This window comes from Genypterus blacodes, unplaced genomic scaffold (assembly GCF_046128005.1).
Source record: "Genypterus blacodes isolate CSIRO-AG114 ecotype Tasmania unplaced genomic scaffold, CSIRO-AGI_Gbla_v1 ptg000030l_1, whole genome shotgun sequence".
NCBI classification, from domain to species: Eukaryota; Metazoa; Chordata; class Actinopteri; order Ophidiiformes; family Ophidiidae; genus Genypterus; species Genypterus blacodes.
The window spans coordinates 2,771,190-2,793,026 of record NW_027466843.1 but is presented as its reverse complement, the minus strand read 5'-3'; the positions used below and the strand labels follow the sequence as shown (position 1 = coordinate 2,793,026).

The 21,837-nt window shown below is 40.9% G+C and overlaps 1 protein-coding gene across 3 annotated transcripts in view; it reads left to right on the top strand.

Moving 5' to 3' along the window:
* The first annotated feature begins 445 nt into the window (after positions 1–445).
* Positions 446–21,837, top strand: part of fat1a (FAT atypical cadherin 1a) — a 61,831-nt gene continuing 40,439 nt past the window's right edge. For 2 of the 3 annotated variants that reach the window (XM_076145506.1, XM_076145504.1), the window contains exons 1-3: positions 2,191–2,333; positions 4,463–7,752; positions 16,706–17,020. In XM_076145506.1, coding sequence (XP_076001621.1) covers positions 4,491–7,752; positions 16,706–17,020 — 3,577 coding nt within the window. In that variant the 5' untranslated portion in view covers positions 2,191–2,333; positions 4,463–4,490. Of the gene's footprint in view, positions 718–2,190; positions 2,334–4,462; positions 7,753–16,705; positions 17,021–21,837 lie in introns of those variants that run through there. The other variant, XM_076145505.1, reaches the window with a different exon arrangement.

Sequence of the window (21,837 nt, the reverse complement as noted above, 5' to 3'; positions counted from 1 at the left end):
TGCAGTTGCGTTAGACTTTGAAGTGCTTTTTGCAGAGCAAGTTAACACACAAACGAAATCGACAAGTTATTCCTGATGACCTATCACAAGAACTTGATGTTGTCATTAAATATTTCACAGTGGTTGTTTAGCACGTGACAAAAGAAATAATGAAAACTGAACCACTTGACAATAACAGTTGATCAGACAGAATGCACAACAGTAACAGGACATTATGGGCAAAATATATCAAAGCAGCAAAGACAGAGCAAATACTTCACTTTCACGGTCAGGTGTTAATACAGCTGCCAGTCTCTCCGCCCACTCACAGGCACTTTACGGGAAAGCGAGGATTGGAGGTTAGAGAATCACGGCTTTACTAATTCCTACTATTTTTTTCGTCGTCGTGTGTGTTTTTTTAATCGGAATCGCGACATTTCCGACATCACCTCCAAGGGAGCAACAGTCTACAAGTCGTTGAGGAGGAGAGGAAAGAGGCATGAACACACACAGCCCGCAGCTCCTATGTCTCATCCTGGCACCACGTGTGATGACTCTGAGGCTTTGACCAGATCTGAACAGAAAGCCGTGAAACCGTGAAGACTGCGGACTAATCAGTGACGTATTCACACAGAAAGAAGACTTTTGTGAGATGTTCGCAAGAAAATATTGACTTAAAGAGAATTTGAATGTAAAAGGAAGTTTGGAGCGGCAGCCAGCGCTCACCCTGCTGGTCTGGTGAGTAGCTTTAAGTGTCGTTAAAAGACGTGGATGTGTGTTTGAGCTCGTGAAGTAAGAAGACAAGAAAATAATTACTTGATAAAAACTTTGAGACCAACTGGAACGTCTTTTACGCGTTAGAATGAATGTTTGTATCACGAATCTCGGACGCCTTGTGCACTGGCGCGACCATTCATGAGCGCGCGGACACACACACACACACACACACACACACACACACACACAGACACACACACACACACACACACACACACACACACACACACGCGCGCGCGCATACCGGACGAGTTGACAAGTTGTCAAGCTGCATGCAGTTACAGGCTTTCTGCAGGCGCACCAGCTGGAGCTGTGCAGTCCGGGCAACAGTAGTGAGACAGCGCCATCAATCGCATTGCACCCCCACTTCCGTGTGCCTGTGCGGGGGAAGACATTGCATCTTTGGTCTGAGTAAACCAGCGGAGGCTTAGGAAGAGGAAGAGGAGAGGAGGGGGATGATGGGATCAAAGCCTTCATGGAAACATCCATCATCATTCAGCCTGATCTAATGCCAATATAGAGCCCAGGACGCACTGCAATGACGCGTCTGTATATGTCAAACCCCAGCAACAACTATGACCTCAGAAGGAATAAGGAGAAAAAGATCTCACAAATCGAGGATGTCTTTCATTTGCAGACGCTTTACGCCTAACTGTGCAGCGCTCAACTGCGATTTGTTTTACACAATAGATATACCCACATTGTTATTATGGCAAAAACTGAGGATGTAATGGCGTGGTTCATTTTCAGAATAACAGATATAAATAAGAACACTTTTTTATATCGTTTGCCATACTGAACTCGCACTTATTTATGTATTAATTGTGTAGTATGATTTGAATAGGTCAATATTTCGTTATAGTTGGACCCAGTTGGGCAGGTAAAGGTTATGACCTTTGTAAGAATGTCTCATGTGTCGTTTTATCCTATAACCACAAGGTAACTATATCGTGTTGGTAATTTGGCAAATGGCAAAAAATTGATCAGCCATCCCCACAGGGACCGATCCTTATCTCCCAATCGGTGCCAATAATTGATTAGCCTGCTAAACAATTATCTAGCTGTCAGCTTGCACCCAGATGTGCAGTGTAGTGGAGAGTTTTTGAGTTTTCGTGGGAAATGCTCCTCCAAAATGCAGGTGGAATAACGCCCCCGAGACAGAGTAGATAGTTTGGGGCTCTAGGTGAGGCGGCGGGCACTAGATTATCACACTGGCTTGATTTAGTTGAACAATGCGGCTTGGTCTTTTTGTTAAAATAACGCGTGAATAAATAATGCAAGCAGGATAAATTTAAGTAAGTGGATTTCGCAGGGGAAAGGTTTTTTATCCCGCTGTCCAGCCGTAAGGAGATCCGGACGTGCGCAGCGCGGAGGGATACAGAGTGTGGGAAAGGAAGGAAAGCGGCGGAAAGAGAGCGAGCGAGAGAGTGTGTGAGAGGGAGAGAGAAAGAGAGCGAGGGGGGAGAGCTGCTGGATGGAGTAACGGAGAGGAGAAGTCCACGTACTACCATGCCGAGATTTGCACCACAAAAACTACCTGCAAAACCCCCAAATCTTCGAGACTAATACTAGAAGAGGTATGTGAAGCGTTGTTTTGTCGTCCTCGGGATATTTTTGAAGATGCTTCGGTTGCGCTTCGGCATCTTTGAGAGGAGGTGAAAAAGTTGAGGTAGGTTAGGTCCGCTATTGTGAACTGCTGGGCTGTGAAAGAGACCAGGCGCCACCGCTTTCTTTACCTTTGGAGAAGTTTAACCGTGGCAAAACTAGTTGTGTGCAGTAGTGTTTTCTTTTTTAAATGCAGTTAATGACTTTCGGTTCGTGTGAGTGTATTCTGGTTGTAGTTTTGACGTTGTTCTGTGAGTACGGGGACTCCCTTTTCAAACAATCCGTGTCTGGTTAGCGCACGGCGTCGTGAATGGCTCTAGTTGGGGGATGGGATTGGAAATGAAACAGTCTGGAAGTGCTTAACTTTGTTCGTTTCCATCAAATATTTTACTTTTGGGTTTGCGGTGTCCAGTCTTGGTTTGCGGGGTAAAGAGAGACGGAAAGTTTAGCGAACGCCGAAGCTTTTTGACTGCAGTTAAATATAGCCTGCGAGTTAAGTTTTGGCATTTTTCACCGGTCGGGCTCGGGCAGATGGAGCTTTTGTACCTGCAGGCGATACTTTGGGATTGGCGGTGATTCGAAGCAGACTCCGTCACTGATTAACCTCACATAAAGCATTAATAACTAACCACAGCTCCAGCCGTTTTGCACGCCCAAAGTCAATAATGTAGGTTTAAGGTTTAGTCGGAACTCCGGCGCAGGCGTGATTTTATTGGTCTTTGTACACTCAGACACCCACACGATGCTGGAGTCGCCATAAAGCAGTTAGGACAGAGTGATTTAGCAATTTTCAAACGGGTTCACAGCCGTGCCCCAGTATAACCTTGGTTGTTACTCGACACGATCGAAAGGAGAAGCATTTATCTCTGATTGACCACACACGCCTTTTCTCCATTTGTGGTGGTTTCAGTTGCAGACATAGCCCATTGTTATTTTATTTTATTTTGAAATAGAGATTATATAGTTGTATTAATAACGATGTAGCAACTGATATTTAAGACTATTGGAAAATATGATATGCATTTACATATTTTATTTGGAATTCTTAAACGGGAATATAACTTTCATGTGTTCCGATATTGCCAGTTTTAATTTGTCATTACCTTCTTAACACGGATTTATCTTCTGCCGAAGCTGTTGGTATAAATGAGGTGTACATTGTCTGCAGCTCGCATTGTGCTGGAAAGGGAGCACGGCTGGCTCAGGTCTCCTCACCTGACTGCCCTGCCTCATCTTATTCCCACACGAGACCTATTTAGCCATTTATCAGTCAAACCATCACATGTGATGTTATTTAAAGGAGTCTGGTAAAGTGCACTGGAAAGCAAGGTATACTGCCTTCAGCATATGTCTTTCTAGGTTGCTCAGCGGATGGTATATAATGGCAAATAATGATGTCATTTGCATGTTTTGGCTACGTTCAGACTGCTGGTATTAAGTGTCCCAGATTTGAACAGTGTGAACAGCAAAAAACACATGGAATCCGATCTTTTCTTATCAGATTTGGGCCACTTCCATATGTGGTATTGGAATCCGATACATACCCGATTGTGAGAAAGCAGCCATGGCTGACTTTAAGTCATACCAACTCGACATTTGTCATAGTTTCACATTGTCGAGTCAAAAACAAATTTCGTTTCAGTTGAGACACAATGAGGTCTAATTAGTATCTGGGGCGATAATAAAATTTGTAAAATCTACAAGGATTTAGGAATTTGCAGCCCATCGGTTTGCCCATTCATGATGACAAGGAAATTAACAACAACAACTTCTTTGGTTGTGCACACAGTTTTTTAAATTACATGAATGGGACTTATCAGATCGTAAAGTATGTGATATAAACGTAATCTTAGCGCATCTAAGCTATGTGATCTGTTCAGACTGGTATCGCGAGCAGGCCACATTCTATGATCAATGTGAACAGCCAAACAAAAAAATCAGACATAAGAAATGAATAGGAAAAGAGCATTAAGGCTTGCAGTCTGAATGTAGCATTTTTTACTTTTTCATGATAACACTTTCTTTCATCCACTAAAATGGCATATAAAAACCATGTTTGTACATACGAAAACACTAATGAACATTATTTTATTTTTTCCAGGTGGCTTTGTGAAGATCACGGTACGAAAATGGGGAAACCTTTGATTTCACTGCTTGTGCTGACTGTGCAGCTCATCTGTGGCTGCACGGGGAACCAAAGGATGGTGAGGGCTTCCTCCATGCAGTTTACTCACCCCGTTTACAATGCCACCATATATGAGAACTCTGCTGCTAAGACTTTCTTAGAAAGTCACACCAAGATGGGGATCTATATCACAAGCCCAGGCTGGGAGATACGGTACAAAATCATATCAGGAGACAATGAGAACTTGTTCAAAGCTGAGGAGCACTTGCTGGGAGACTTCAGTTTTTTGCGAATAAGGACCAAAGGAGGCAGCACTGCCATTCTGAACCGGGAGGTTAAAGACCACTACATGCTGACAGTCAAAGCTGTGGAAAGAGGCACCAATCTCGAGTGTCGCACTCGGGTTAAGGTACAGGTACTAGACACCAATGATCTGAGGCCCCTGTTCTCACCGACGTCCTACAGCATCTCTCTGCCAGAGAACACAGCCATACGTACTAGTGTGGCCAAGGTCACGGCAACTGATGCAGACATCGGTACCAATGGAGAATACTACTATAGTTTCAGAGAGTGGACGGACATGTTTGCAGTTCATCCAACAAGTGGTGTGGTGACATTGACTGGAAAGCTAGACTTCTCTGAGACAAAGCAGTTTGAGTTGGAGATCCTTGCAGTCGACAGAGGAATGAAGCTGTACGGCAGCAGTGGCTTCAGTAGCATGGCTAAACTTACAGTGAGGGTGGAGCAAGCCAATGAACATGCCCCCGTAATCACAGCAGTAACCTTGACCCCTTCAGATGCAGACCATGACCCCACCTATGCTATTGTGACAGTTGAGGACAATGATCAGGGACCAAATGGCGAGATAGCGTCCTTGAGTATTGTGGCAGGTGATCCTCTTCAGCAGTTCAAGGCTGTGAGAACCAGTCCCGGGAGCAAGGAGTATAAGATAAAAGCAGTCAAAGATGTAGACTGGGACAGCCAACCTTTTGGATACAACCTCACGTTGCAGGCAAAGGACAAAGGAAACCCTGCCCAATTTTCATCTGCTAAATTGGTACATGTCACTTCCGCACAATTTAAAGTGGGCCCTCCTGTCTTTGAAAAAGCAATATACAGGGTCAATCTCAGTGAATTTTCCCCTCTTCATACACCTGTCACTATGGTAACAGCTGTGCCAAAGTATCCGCTGCTAAAATATGCTTTTAGGAACAAGTCTGATAAAAGCAGATTCACTATCAACCCAGACACTGGCTTAATCACCACTGCAGGTCAAATCAATGCAGATTTTAGCCCCAGATTTGAGCTCGAAGTTACGACTAACGACAGAAAGGCAGCAACTAAAGTGATCATAGATGTGATTGATGTGAACAACAATGCGCCTGAGTTCCAGCAGACCTCTTACAAGGCCGGTGTTGATGAGAATGTTCCTATAGGGACCAGTGTGGTAACAGTTAAAGCCACTGATCTCGATAGAGGTGAGAATGGCTATGTGACATACAGTATTACCAATTTGAGCCCACAACCATTTGTCATTGACTACTTCACTGGTGTCATCAGTACCTCAGAGGATCTAGATTATGAGCTCATGCCCAGGATTTACAATCTCAAAGTCAGGGCATCAGACTGGGGATCTCCCTTCCGGAGAGAGGTGGAGGCATCAGTTACCATAACATTAAATAACCTAAATGACAATAAGCCCCTATTTGAAAATGTGGACTGTGAAGTCACTGTGCCGAGGGATCACGGCGTGGGAGAACAGATTACGACAGTGTCTGCCATAGATGCTGATGAACTGCAGCTAGTACGGTACAATATTAAGGCAGGAAATGATCTTGATCTGTTCGAACTGAACCCAAATTCAGGGGTGCTCTCACTGAAGCACACTCTGAGCGAGGGAGAGGCAGCTAAAGTTTCCTTTCATAGTTTAAAGATCGCTGCAACTGATGGCGAACACGAGACTCAATCAATGATAATGAATATAACTGTCATCACAGCACGCAAACCCGTTCAATTAAAATGTGTTGAAACTGGTGTTGCCACTATGTTGGCAGAAAAGCTACTGCATGGGAGCAAAATTCACACGCAGACAGAGCCAGACGACAACTATATGGACACTCACACAGTCAACCGCTTTTCTCCCCAGTTTGCAGAGTCTTTTCCCAGTGTCATTGAAGTTAAAGAGGACCTTCCTGTTGGAGCCAGAATTGTCCATTTAAGTGCCACGGACTCAGACAGTGGCTTCAATGGGAAGCTAGTTTATGTTATTTCAGGAGGAGACACAGAGAGTCGCTTCATCGTAGAAATGGATACTGGCTGGCTTATGGTTTCTTCTCCACTTGACAGGGAAACAACAGACCATTATACACTCAATGTCACAGTATACGATCTTGGTATTCCACAGAAATCATCATCACGTCTCTTGGATGTTAAGGTCTCGGACGCTAATGACAATAGCCCTCAATTTTTGCAAGATTCATATTCAGTTGAAATCAGTGAGAATACAGCCATAGGAACAGAAATCATCCAAGTGGATTCAACAGATAAAGACCAAGGAGAAAATGGAGTCATCCGTTATTCGATTTTGGCTGGCACAGACCATTTTGCGATCAACGATGAGACTGGTGTTGTGATTGTGACAAAGCATTTGGATCGTGAGGCCGGTCCAGTTTATGTCTTGAAGATTGCAGCACGTGATCAAGCAGTTAACGAGCCTCAGCTAGTGTCTACAGTGCTGCTTAAGATCACACTGGACGATGTCAATGATAACCCACCTAAATTTGTCCCCCCGAATTATCGTGTAAGGGTGAGGGAAGATCTTCCTGTTGGCACTGTAATTATGTGGCTGGAGGCTCATGACCCCGACATTGGACCATCCAGTCAGGTACGCTACAGTCTGATAGACAATGGCGACGGGAATTTTGAAGTGGACAAACTCAGCGGCGCAGTGCGGATTCTTCAAAATCTAGATTATGAGACAAAACAGGTGTACAATCTTACAGCGAAAGCTAAAGACAAGGGGAAGCCCATATCCTTGTCATCAACGTGTTTCATCGAAGTGGACATAGTGGATGTGAACGAAAATCTCCACAGACCTTTGTTCCCATCATTCGTGGAAAGAGGATTTATTAAAGAGGATGCACTTGTTGGGACTTCAGTGATGAGGGTAACTGCTGAAGATGAAGACAAGGGCAGAGACGGAGAAGTTCAATACTCCATACGGGACGGATCTGGCCTGGGGATATTCTCCATTGAAGAAGATACTGGTGAGTTTCCATTCTTCCTATACTTAATTACGTACATGACTGTCAAACGCCATGAGAAGGTATTTGTCATCTTGAAATGGTTACCACAGGGAAAAGTTAATGCAATCAGAATTAACTGACTTTGTGTTACTGTAAAGGCGTCTACTGGGACATGGGTAAGGTTGCCAGAACCTATAGGTTTTCTCTTATGGTAGAATAAAAGGCAGGAATAGATGGACCAGCTATCTCAGACCTGTGTGAACATAGCTAAATAGCTGCTGTGTATCTAGGACTACTCTGACTGATTTCTCTTCAAGTCATGTATCCACAGTATTGATTTACTTTAAAACTATTTATCATAACAATTATGAAAAGTGGTCAGTTTCACCTGAAGGGAAAAAAAACTGAACTGAATGTATTGAATCCTGTCCTTGTGCAGTTTGCTTGCTGGGTTCGTATTATTGAAGAACTGACAATACAAGAAGTAGAAATCATAATAATACTCACTCACCTGCCCAAAAATAAGCTGTCTAGAACTCTTGGGGTTCCTGGAATTCCAGACTGCTGAGTCAAGCAATCATTTGAATTTGATGTTTTGGACCTGGCCCACTTTTTAAACTTGACTACTTTTTTGGGTGACTTAATTGCAGTGTTCCATATTTAATATTAACATTTTCAGCAAACATATTTAATATCTAAAGGAGTTTGTGAAACTTGATGCCTAATATACTGATTTCTCTTTGCATTTGTTACCTCAAACCTTTTTATCTACATGTAAAAGTAAGACTTAAACTGGCACACAAGTGGTTTAGAGTTACATGTTCTCTGCTGAGTGGAGATGAAAGGAAGTGTAAGTCTAAGGCTTTATTTAGTGTTTTTGTTTTGTTTTGTTTTGAACACCTGAAATTAGGAATTACTGGAAGGTGGAGGCTGTGGCACCATGTGATGTTTTGTTCATGCAGAACTTAGCTCAGTCTGGCCTGGTTTGATCGTCTACTTGATCCCTGAAGCATACATTAAGTGATTACCAAGAAGTGTAATGATAGGATTGTCCTGGGTCGGGTCCTGTTATTATAGATTATATCTGAGGTCAGTAGACAACTAAATACAGCTAAGGTGGTAATGCTCACTAGATGAAGGGTGTGGTTTCCTTGGGGTGTATGGTTACCATGCATGTCTACAATAATATGCAGCTAAAGGGAAAATACAAGAATGGGTGTACACCAAACTGTTGACCCAGTGATATGGCTGTGTGTTGTGAGTCTTTGCCGTAATGTATTAAAATGTGTTAAAATTAAAAAACAAATGAAAAAGTGGTAAAAGGACAAATGCCTGAAGCAGCACACTCTCAGCAATGGAATCTGGTTTTCAAACTAGGGAAGACTTATTATATTATACACTGATTCTGTTTTCTGCTTGTGTAGTGCATTAGTCTATTTATAGTATTTATTAGTATTATTCACTATTGAAATCACAGTACTTAAGAACTGATGCTTGAATCCACAGTAACTGTAAATGCTTAATTGTTGCTAACCAATTATTAGCGATGGAAACCATTGTATTTTGAGCTGGTCTGTGGATGAACATACTTAATGACTCTCAGTATCAAAGGAATACTGAGTGACAAACAAATCCAAACAAAGGATGCATGTTTTGCCAACATAATGTTTCAATTTTAAAAGTGCTATCCACGATCATTGTTTACAGAATGCCACCCTGTTCTAATTTACACCAGTTAGAAGTAAAAGAAGTCCTTTGAATGAAAACCACTCCTCTAGATATCATTCCTTCCTGTTGGACCGCAAAAGGAGTCCATGGCAACTGTTTGCCCAGACATTCTCTCTGTTATTAAAAGCTCTGTGGTCACTGGCTTAGTGCCAACTTATTTTAAACATACACTTGTTGAGGCTCTATTCGGGCATTCCCTTCCTCTCTGTAGACCAAATTTACCGTTCTTTCCTTATTTCTGTCAGGGAATGGCTATGACTACATTTAACACTCCTGATGGCAAATGCCCCAAAAAACTTCAAAACAAACTCAATCACTTCACATTGTCTCAGCCGGTATTCTACAGTGATGATCTTCTGAGAAACGAGCCAAACCTCTGACAGATCAGTGGCTTGAATTGATCTTTTGACTTTTTGTCTGATATTACAAGTAAATCCCCAATTTTCATTCCAAATATTTTAGGTCTTCTTGTGTATGCATTAGGCCTGTACTCTTCTTCACTTGCAGTTGCCACCTTGTAAGACTCATGCGACAGATGATGTCGTGCCTGGCCTCATGAGACTATGCATAGTAGCTTAGGCCGTATTCAAACCTGTGGTTCATTTGCCTTGTTCCGTTTCAGGAAATAATGTTTACAAAGAATACTTGATTGGATTCCTGCTCACATAGTAACAAGCGCTCCAAGACTTATAAAGAAATGCGCTTGCAAAGTGTTTTGTGATTGGTCAGACCGAGCCTGGCTGACCGGTAAGTTGAAGCGGAAAAAGTTTCGTTTTGCGTCTGGACAAAATCGGAGCAGCGTTTGTCCGTAATTGCTCTACTTGCTATTGTCTCATTCATTTATCAATGTAATTTATTAAGAAAATTCTTACATATTGAGCAGGCATCAAGGCTACGATTGGATTACAATGTGTTGATGCGTCTAATTAAAGGACGCACTGCCTTAAGATCATTTGCCCACAACTAATTGCAACTACGTTAGCTACCGTATGTGACCACCCTCTCCAGACGGTCTCGGATTGGTTGATTTGGTCTGGACCCGAGTGCGATTGCGGTGTTCACATATACCCCATAAAAACCGATCAAGGGGGTATATGCTCCCGGTTTTGGAATTAGTGCTCCAAACGAGCCAGGTCTGTTTAGGGCCTTAGGGATCCATAGCAACACTGCAATGAGTTGAGAATAGCTGAGAACTAGCCCAGTGCTGTTTTTACATAACTTGAGTGAATAAAAAGATCAAAATAATCGCAATGTTAAAGGTGTTGCCTAATTTTACATTTCCAGCAAAAGCACAAATATATATTACTACTTTTGTATTATTAATATACAGCCCATGCGATTTGGCACACACAGATGCTGATTATATAATGTATGCATTGCCCTTTCTTGTGGGATAATATATGCATTGCCCTTTCACCTTTTTGTGTTCAGAAAGAGTTCTTTGAGCAAGCAAATGGAACAGTTTGATGCATAATATCAAAAAAGTCTAATGAAGTGCTTTCTCTTTATATGAAAATATGGCTTTTCTGTCACCTCTTTGTCATGTATAATCCGGTTGAGGCCTGATTATAAAACACTAAGACAGACGTTTCTTTTGGAATAATGCATGGTTTGCTGAAAATGAGACCTGTTACTCTTTATCCATAGTTTTGTATTCCCAATGAGTTTGAGATAAAAGTGGGACTGCAAAGTGGCACATGATTCAATAGTCTTTGGTTGAGTGCTGTTGCTGTGGAGACAGGACCAGGAATGTGCAGCGGGACAAAGTTGATTGTAGGTTGCTAAATGAAAAACACACTTTCCCTAGTTAAAAGTATGCTGTTCTCTCAGTCCATTAAATCTTTTTAAAGGAATTTAGTGGTGCCTCGTGCAGATGTTATTTTTGCATGTCAATTCCTGTTGGTTGGTTGACCCATGTATTCCTAAATAAAGTGCTGTGGATTGTGTTGCAGATTTAACATTTTTAAACATTGTGTTCCTCTGTAGGCCCATGGAACATCTGCCTGTCCAATCTATAGACAAATTATTATTATTTAACGCTATTATAAAGTGGCTGTACAATATAATGCAATCCTTCGCAATGACCTCACATTAAATACACTCATTTTAAAGCATATAATGTTCAGATTTGTTGCGACTATATTTGTTGTATTTTCTGTCACTCATGTGACTGTAATTTATATTGTTGTTCTCTCCTGGTCAAATGCTTTTTTGTAAGTTGAAAAGCAGCTCTCTGTGGTTTAGAGGAAACACAGAAAATCTGCAACCTCTTCAGGCCATCGGAAAGAGTTAGCAGTGAGCATGGTAGTGACTAAATTGGGGGAAATAACCTTAAAATAGGATCCAATTCAGGAAGTTCAGGAAGCCTGTACACAATAAGTCATCTTTTTCAAAGTGTAGGAAATAACCATGGGCCAAGGTTCAAACTGTCACTATATTATCCTCAAATAACGGGGCAAATCCCCCCTTTACTCCTGACTATTAGGCAGTAATCCGTCATGACTGATGCATCAATGTGAATGAATGACAAATGTGATGAAACTGAACGGAACGGAAAGTTGCTTGTTTGAAATTACAAATTACATTTCAAAAGAGATTATGAGCTTACTTTGTGGAATTACATCAATAAATCAGCTCTGTTTGAATGAATAAAAAGGTGATGGATTGTGATGCACCCAGCAGGGACAGCAGACCCCAGCCCAGTGGAAGTCTAGGACAAACTTGCCCCAGTCACATTTAGAGTTGACCCACTATGTTACTAACTGTAATCTGCTGCAGTTAAAGTAGCGGCACTGATAGCTGTAGAACTTGCTGATATGTATTTCAGAGAGTCTTAACTCTGTATCTAAATCGTCAGGGGGAGGGAGTATAGAAATTAAGGAAGATGGACCCAAAGTTTTATTCAGTGTTATCAGAGGAACACGCAGAGCTCTGCAATAATATGATATTAAATGGAGCTGTATTGCTCAGAGGCTTGTTCAAAGGCCTTTGAAATAAGATTGTTCCAAGAAACAATGGAAGCCTTGTGTTGTAGGCATGGCCCGATAGCTATCTCAACTGGAATTAATAGGGAAAAAGATGAGAAAAGAAAACCCTTCAGTCATGGATCACAGTCTAGTCAACTCACCGTTTTTACAAAAAATGTCAGGTTTATTCATTGGTGAATTTGTGTTATGGCCAAAGGAGTTCTGAACATTATCAGTACTGATCACTTTCAAGATCGTTAATGCCTGATAATATGCCAGTAAGTGGCTATTGTTTCATATACTCCAAAAATATATAGAAACAAAGCCAAATGATACTACAAGATTAAATCAGTGTGTATTGTTCAGATGATGAAATGATAATGCTTGTTCCAATTACTCAGGCTGCAGTTTTTCCCCTGATCATTGTGTGATAAAAAATGCACAGTGTTGCATGAAGTGTAAATGGTGGTTGGGCTAGCTCACTGGCTCACTTTGTCATACTTGTCTCAAGGAGATGTGTGTGTGGATTTCACATTCTTATGTATGTAATAAGAGCCTGCCATCTGATAATGATGTGCATGTAAATGTAAATGACAATAGAGTTCAACTTGATACCAATATCACATACAATGTCTCAAAGGGCTTGATTTGTTACCTTGATTAGTAACAGGGTCTTATCACTTACAATATAAATGACCTGGGGTTAGCTACAGCCACAGAGACATAAAAATGATATTTCCTTTAATTCAAGTTCAAAAGATAATGTTAATGTTAGTGACAAAACATTTCAATTGCTTCTCTCTTTAGCTAATACCCCTCATATCAAGTTGCATCTACATGATAAATGAATCATCCTGGCAATGCTGTTAATATCCACAAATTGTATTGTTGTTTTGGATCATACTTTGTATGCCAGACTTATTTCTTGCACATTAATCCCAGTGGGATGAATATTTTTACAGCACAGATCTTGTCTACAGATGTCTGGGAACTCTAGGATGATGTGATATTAGGTTGCTGGGTAACAGGAAGCTTAGTTCAGGACTCTCTCTAGTACGCGAGACCCTACAACGCGGTGGTGGAATTTGAAGCATTTTGCCTGGGCTGTGGAAAGAAGGGGGGAAAGTACTGAGAAAGTTTATGCTAGCATGTGAGCCAAAGGCCTGAGAAGCCTGAGGAATGCAGGGTAGGGCGAAACAGAATTAAAAGAGGTAGTTCAAAGCAAGCTCTTCAACTTTTCAACTGCAGGCTGAGACTACATTAGTTGTGGTGTATGCAGAACTGGCTGTAGACAATCACGTTTTATTGAGCCTATACTTAATAACCTATACTGTTCTTCCTTGGTTATATGGGGTCAGGCTCTGCTTCCTCCATGATTCAAGCAGCTTTTAGAAAATGAATCTCACCATGCTGCGACTACTATGACATTGTCTTCTGTAAAATAACGAACCAATCGGTACATGTTGGTGTAAGTAAACCGTATGTGTGATATCCTTTACAGATAGTTAAAACATTTCTTGAGTGTCTGAAGGCTCTACTGCACTTCCCCCATGCTCCATAACTACGAAGAACAAAGCTAGAGGGGGGAAAAAGAAAAGAAAAAAGAGAGGAAAGCAAATCTGGCAGGGGCTGTTTTTTCTTGTATCCCCAGGGCAGGTCTTGAAACTGCCATGCTGAGTGGCGCAGGTATATATGATGGGTGTGGCAGCGGAATTCTTCAGATTGATCTTTCATGTGCTTTGTGAGTAATTATCAGCACAAAGGCTGGGTCATATACGTGGTTGCTCTGTGCTTTTCAGGCTCTTTGAAGATAAATATTAACAACAAACCTTGTGTGTACAAATTGCCATAGAGACAGAGTGCATTGTGTCATATTGTGAAAACCACCCCCACCAGACGGGAAAATTGTATTGCTGACAGTGCCTCCTTGTCTTTCCTGTATGATGGGATGCACGACAAATCAAGACAAGAAAAACCTTCAGAACTCAATTCAAATTCAGGAAAAAGTGGACCTTATAATGTACAATGGAATTGAACTTCTTTGTGCGGCCCTGTTGCTGTCAGAGCGCTCCCTGATACGAGCATGGACCTTTTACATCCAGCAATCAACACATCACCACTTCCGCGTTACTTAGATTTTAGTGCAGTTGGCTTAGGGTGACTTGAATCGCTGAATGCTCTTCAGGAGCAGCCGCAAATACACCAATTTGCCCTTTGTGGAATGAGGCTCTCCATTTACTCATACATGATTTTGTTAAAATAGAGAAATTATGCCCTAAATATGTGGCTAACAGAAAATTATGCAGCAGGAATCGTGAAAACCTGGAGGGAAGTAAGATTGCTGCAAAATATGATCTTATTTTCTCTGTGCTGATAGCTTACACGGTGGAGGAGGAGAGGAGCAAGCTAAAAGCCTGTGGCAAGTGAGAGGGTGATAGTTCTGCCATGCTAGTACGCGCCAGTCAAACATGAGCACTCAAGCATGGGCATTTCCTTGGCAGAAGCACAAAAGATGTCTCACACTTTGCCATTTGTCTCCTCTTCTCTACTTTGTCTTCCTCTCCCTTTTGTGTGCATGTGCCCTCATGAACAACTCTGTACATTACGTCCTCACCTCCTCTCATCTCTTCACTTTTGTCCTGCCGACAAGCTTCTGTCTCTTTAATAGAGTCAAACATTCACACTTGCCTGTGGATGCTTTTAATGCTGCTAATTTCAATTGCCAAGTTGTCAGTTGTGGCAAGATGAGAAATTATTTCTTGTTTCTTCCTTTTACTTTTTGTGGTTTAGGGTGAGGAGTTTCATGTTTTTGCTTTTAGTTGTGTTTCTAGCTGCATATGTCATGTAAAAGCCAGGTTTCATTATTAAAAGTCATCTAAACTGCATGAATGATATACTGGCCAGAGCCGTTTTCCATGGAACGTTTGGCTTTAACAAACATTAAGGAGCTACTAATTTTCGCTTGCCCAGCTGCCCCCTTTATTGCATGCCTTAAGCTCAGCTGTAATAATGACACACAAAACGATGCAGGATCTGCGGCTAAAGGAACTAGGATACAAAAATAGAACAGAGTGATAGGATAAATCAATTCAAACCCAACATCGTCCCCGTCTCAAATTTGGGAATTGTGTGACAAGTCATATGGAGTGTTTTTGTCTCTTGACTAAGAGATCTTTCATTACCCAAGGCTGCTCTCAGTTACAGTCCTTCATTGCAGTTCATCGAGTTACAGTGAATGAACAAAGGCCTGTGAGAAGCAGCAGCTGCAAAAAGCAAGACTGTGTAAACGTCTGGATATCTCCTTATACCTGTATAGTGCTGTGAATGAAATAAAATATCAATAAACTTTTGTAAAACGCAAGTAACACAAGATACGGAATAACAATCTCAGTCTAAAACTTTTTTTAAATGAACTCATTCACTCAAATGTTAACGTCAAATGTGGATTAAACTTTAAATTTCAGATTTAAGAAGCTATGAATCCTCATTTCAGACCAAAGAGCTTGTTGTTATTATCATATTAGTGTTTTTATAACATTGGAAGATATTTGTGTCTATGTGACCATTTATCCATGATATCCACCTCCAAACCAAATGTGGTATTGCATAGTTTGAAATTGCGTATTTTAAAATACAAACCCATCATATTCCAAGCCATTATTCAATTTACTACTACTTATTTGAAACATGTTTGTGTTATATAGGCCTTAATATATGTAATAATGTAATAATGGTTACATTGAATTTTCTTTATTGCAAATTTGGGATAATTGTGAATTTTGTCTTTTCTTGACTCCTTGATTTAGTACCTTTAGCTTTAAACATAAGTAGCCATTTTCTCAAAAGTGGCCAGTCCCATACATTTCCCCCTTGAGTTCTTTTAAATCTCCATGTTTGCCCATCCTCCACCATTCCATTTAAGTGGAGCCAAATTATATGACCCATGTGTCTGTGAAAACTCTTTGTTTGCACAGCTGAAGGCTTTAGCCCCACATGGCAATAAAAGGGCCCTGCCAGTGAATGTAAACAGGGGAGCAGTGCTTGTGTGTTGTGAATATACCACCTTTAGTTGTTTCAGTCAGGGCGCCTTTATGAACCCCTAAATTTGCCTGGTCACAGACAGCCATCGTTTAACTTTCTGTCCTGTGCAGCCTCAGAGATCTTTTGAAGAGATTGCTGATACTGCAGCCAGTCATGCAAGGCACAGGTTTTGCATTGCACTCTGAAATGTTCTCTGGCGTGCTGTACACTAAAGAGTATATGTTTCTCTCATTTCTTAGGTATTATCAGAACTCAAGAGCTGCTGGATCACGAGACCACACCTCACTACTGGCTCACAGTGTATGCCATGGATCGTGGTGTGGTACCACTCTCTTCGTCTGTGGAGGTCTACGTCGAAGTGCAGGATGTCAATGACAATGCACCACAAACCTCTGAGCCTGTCTACTATCCCTCTATCATGGAAAACACCCCTAAAGATGTGTCAATCATCCAGATAGAAGCAGTTGACCCAGATGCCAAGGCTAGTGACAAACTCACCTTCAAGATCACCAGCGGCAATCCCCAGGGTTTCTTCGCTATTAACTCCAAGACAGGTAAGGTTGCTCTTAATGAGGTGGCATTTCATAGCACTATAAATGGCATCCTTAGTGGTTGCACTTTGCATTCCAAGGCTAATTCTAACCCAGAATATGGCTGATATCCTCACAAGGAACATTTAAAAAATAATCAATTTATCTAGATTTCTGCGGTGAGAGGCACTTCTTTTTCAAGTGAACTTTTGTTATAATGTTAACAATTAGAACTGAAAGTCAATGACTGGCAGACACATAACAAACGTCACATCTCATGTCTTTCAACATAAGATGGAATCAGTTGACATCTCCCCACAAACAGTCCATATATTGAAAACAAGTGGCATGAGCATAACGTCACAGATGTTTGCTTCAGCTTTTCACATAAACTACTTTAGAGGTCAAGAATAAGGAAAACCGCACATAAAGAATTGATCTGGCCTGTTAGTCTAGCCTTTGAGACTGGGAGCCAGGTTTCCAGATATTGTTCTGATGACCTCTTTGCTTTGCTTTCCAGTGAAAGGGAGAGCAATGCGATTACATTATTTTAACCTGGGACAGGAGTGGGTTGAGCCTACAGGGATTTTTTCACTCTAACACTCTAAACTATGCTCACATATGCTTCTCTTGAAGCGGTGCAGTGATTAATATTTCATTGTTTTCTTTAAGGTTTGCCAGAGAACCTATGTGGGATGAACTCCACATAAAAAGACACATAAAAGCTGCAAAGTGAAGCCCCATATACAGGCAGGACCTGTATGTTTTGCGAGCCTGGATTTTAGATTGATTCCTTTTGAACTATAGCTTCTACAGTTGTACACAAACACAGTAAGGTAGTTTGTCTCACTGAATTTAATCACTGATTACTTTAATTTGAAACCATTTCAGGATGTTTGTTAGTGTCAGTGTAAGTATATCTTTCAGAAAGTGCTAACTACATAATTTGTTTTTCTGAACAAGTTTGGAGTCTTAACTCTTGTTGCTCTAAATACATGTGCTTATTTTAACTGAAATGAGGAATGGGCAGTGAAGCAGTTGCTCCACTTTATCCTAGCTGACTTGTGTGGTCCTGTTTCCCAAGGTAGTCACATCAACAAACTGGAGTTATTTTTGTTAGAAGAAGCAATGTGAATTTTCTGACCAAATAAGGATCCATCATGTAACATGCCACCCAAACAAGCCTTAGCTCGATCTGGGGAACTCCCCAATGGACAGGAAGGGAAACAAAATATAAATGAAAAAGTAAGGGAAGTTTCAGGCGTGGTCTTGCATTAAGAACATAATGCAACTCCCCATCAATCAGCAATGAAGAAAGCAACATTCATGTGTCTTCATGATATATGCATGGATTTGACCTTTCTGTGTTAGACTTTAGAGTAACAACCATGGAATCAGAGCTGTAAATGAATGTTCACGCTAAAGCAGGTGATCCCGTTTTCACAAATTGTATTATCTGTACATGTGGCGAGACTTTGACACTGCACCTATGATTGATTTAATTTCAAATGATATTACCTACTGCAGCAGAAAGATATGGTGGCCTCCTATTAATAGCTGAATCAATGGAGATCATCTTCATGAATTCTGACCGAAAATTGAACGATTTTCATCCAGCCTCACAAATAGAGAGAGAGATCGAAGTAAACAGCATTCCTCTAAATTGGGCTCTACTAAATTTCCAGATGTTCATGAATGCCTATCACACGGCAAAGTAATTGCATCACTGATTCCACATTTGAATCATTTCTTTTCAACGTGATGTGGTGATTCTACTTCTAGAACAAAAAGTATTATGGGCAAGGAAAGAAATGTTTTCACTAGAATTGACTTCATCGTCATCTGTTACTTCCTAGACGTAACAGCCAAGCTTTCTAAAAAAATAAAAAAGGGTTATAGAGTGGACATGAAGCATAAGGATTAGACCCATTCATGCATATCAAACCACCTTAAAATAAATAAAGGACACCTAAAGGACACATCTCTTCTGCCTTGCTTTAGAAGTAGTCAAGTCTGAGGGGAGACAAATCGAAAAAACTGTTGCTGACTGCCATGTTGCAAAATGCAATTTAATTTAATTGCAGAATTAGACTCACTGTCCTTAGGAGTTAATATAAATCATATTTTATATATCTATGTGATTAAAAGGATTCAAAATAGACTTGATATCTCCGCATTATCAACTCAATATGGCATTCTCACCGCATATTACAGGTTTAAATTTACAACATGCAACTCTGTAATTACATGTTCTAAAATTGCATTGGAAGCACAAGCTGTATTGGCATATCTACAAAGCTTTACAGCGGGGTGGGAAAAAGGAAAAGGCGTTTAGGTCTATGTTTTGTGTGTGGGTTTGGAACTCTATAGGCATGTGTTTTAAGCTAACTAGCTAGCATTCTATCATGGGCTTCGGCCTTGTGCTGCCTTTCAAGCAGCCTGTCGAGCTTCAGACCCAGATGAAGGCTGCGCTTTGACGCCTTGGGTGGTGTTGGGTTGCCCTTTTTTCCACACAGACCTATATTGGTTCAGTAATGCTCAGGATGAAAGGCTCAGGTCTATTTTATTTCTGCAAGTAAACAGGTCCTGCTGTTTTGGTTGTTCTCTGACTCAGGATTTGTTTTTAAAGTGCATGGCCAGCTCTTCTCTCGAATAGACACTACGGCAATCCTAATGTGTGAGAGCTTGCAGCTTAAAGGTCGGATATATGCAGGTTTTGAAGGGATTGGAAAATAGATAGAAAAGGGAGGGAGAGCATTATGTGTAGGCATTTTGTGTCAGCTGGATATGAATTGGGTATAAGTCAGTATGAGATCAGTGAGTTTAAAAACTTGTGTTTGCGTCTAAGATCACATGTGTGGAGTTGCTGGGTGGCATTGTCCTAAATCCACCCACAGACCAGGCAACATTTGATTCAGCCGACTCTTGAAGGCAGAGGAGGATATTTCTTCCCAAGTAAAGACTCATAGGCCTGTTATCAACAGTGATATGACATGGATCCAGTGTAAAATGTCACTTGGTTGAATGGACAATTGAAAGTTTATTATTTTATTATTGACACACACACACAGACCGACACACACACACACAGCAACACACACTACTTAAGACAGCCAGCCCACAAGCTGTCCACTTTCATTTTCTTGTTTCAAAGATCTGTCAGATCCCTGTGCTAGATCTTCTGACGTTGTTGACTTGAATTGCCCACCTTTTCTGTCGGAGAGTGAGCAGTGTTCATTACCTAGTGAATCACTTTATCTCTCTGCGGAATTGCTGTTCTTCCACTGTGACATACTGGACTTTGGGCAAAGCTGTTGTGCCAGAATACAAAGATAATACAGACAGTCTTTTTATACATAGGGCAATAAAAAAGACAAATCAAAGTACACAGATCTTTTATCGCTGATTATTCATCAGTCTACTTCTTGTTCTAAATGGGCTATTTGCATTATCTCAAAATGCCTCAGTGTAGTTCATTGGCTTTTTGTAATGAACTATCATTAATCTGCTGACTGACCTGATATACTATGAGATTGATGTTGATAAAGGCAGAATAAATCTCCACCTGCAATCATGCTGCGCTTGTTTTCCTCACTTAACAATTATTTTGTAAGGCTACTGAAACAGCCTCCTTTTCTTTATAGGTGTAGGCTATATATACCTGATTGTTTTTGCTTTTTAGTGGTAACTAATTGTAATAGTCAAACTCAGAGAAAGAAGATGCACGAAGGTGAATTTTATGGCCCCAGTTAAACAACTTTCTACAGGGCCTGAAGCCAACATCTCATTGTCATTATTTGAAAAGGAATGCGGTTGGTAATGCTTTGGCAAGCCTGGATACCTTCCACAGCTTTTGTATGCATTTGTTATCCCTGGGGTTGAATGGAAACTTGCTCGAATAATAGGGGAAAATCAGATCCGCAGCTGCAAGTCATCTACTTTTGTGGTGTTCATATCAACTTTCATCAATGCTTCCTCTGTTTGGTGGAGCAAACACATAAACCAGTGTTATCAGACAGCACACACAACCGGGGGAAGTGAGAGAGGAAATGGGTATTACTTCCGACAACTTCCAAATGTTTCCGGTGATTTTGTGGCTAAACAATTGTTACAGCTTTCAAAAACATTTTGAGGACGAAATGTAGGAAGTGGAAGATTGCTGATTTCCCTTTTAGGATCTGACAGAGTTGTATTTTTAAACTGCAAAATCAGGTTTGAGACTTTGTAGCATGAATATTCACTTCTCAGCAGTGCCAGCATTTGTCTTTGTTGAATACATCTGTAAGATCACGCTTCAGATTTCAATTTTATAAAATGAATATTTACAGTTCCTATTTTTTTGTATCCATGAATAATGCAAAGAAAATACTTGGCTCATAGCTCGTACTGGTTGTTAAAGTGTTAGGGTTATATTTAACTAGCCTATGTTGAAGATAACGGAGGACCATGAATATAAATAATGTTTGTCAGTGTTTTAGAGATCAAGTTGCCCTGTATGCTGCTGAGGCACAAGAGGAGAAAGAACTGTGCTAATTTTGATAACTGATAGAAGTAAACAATATGCAATAAACAGAGATAATCAATACATACTTAGAGAGAAAAGACATTATCATTTATCGACGAGTGGTAGGTCTTACTTTGAACTATTAGTTAACAGAATTTCCGTTTGACAACTGCTCATTGCACATGTCAGCCTTCAGAGGCTCCAGGCTCTAGACAGTGCATTGACAAATCAATGTAGTCTGAGATGCTCTGCTGTCAGATGCTGGTATCCCAAACGAAGGTAGAGCGATTGTAGCGCTGCCATTTATACTTTTGATTTCTCTTTCTTGTCTCTCTTA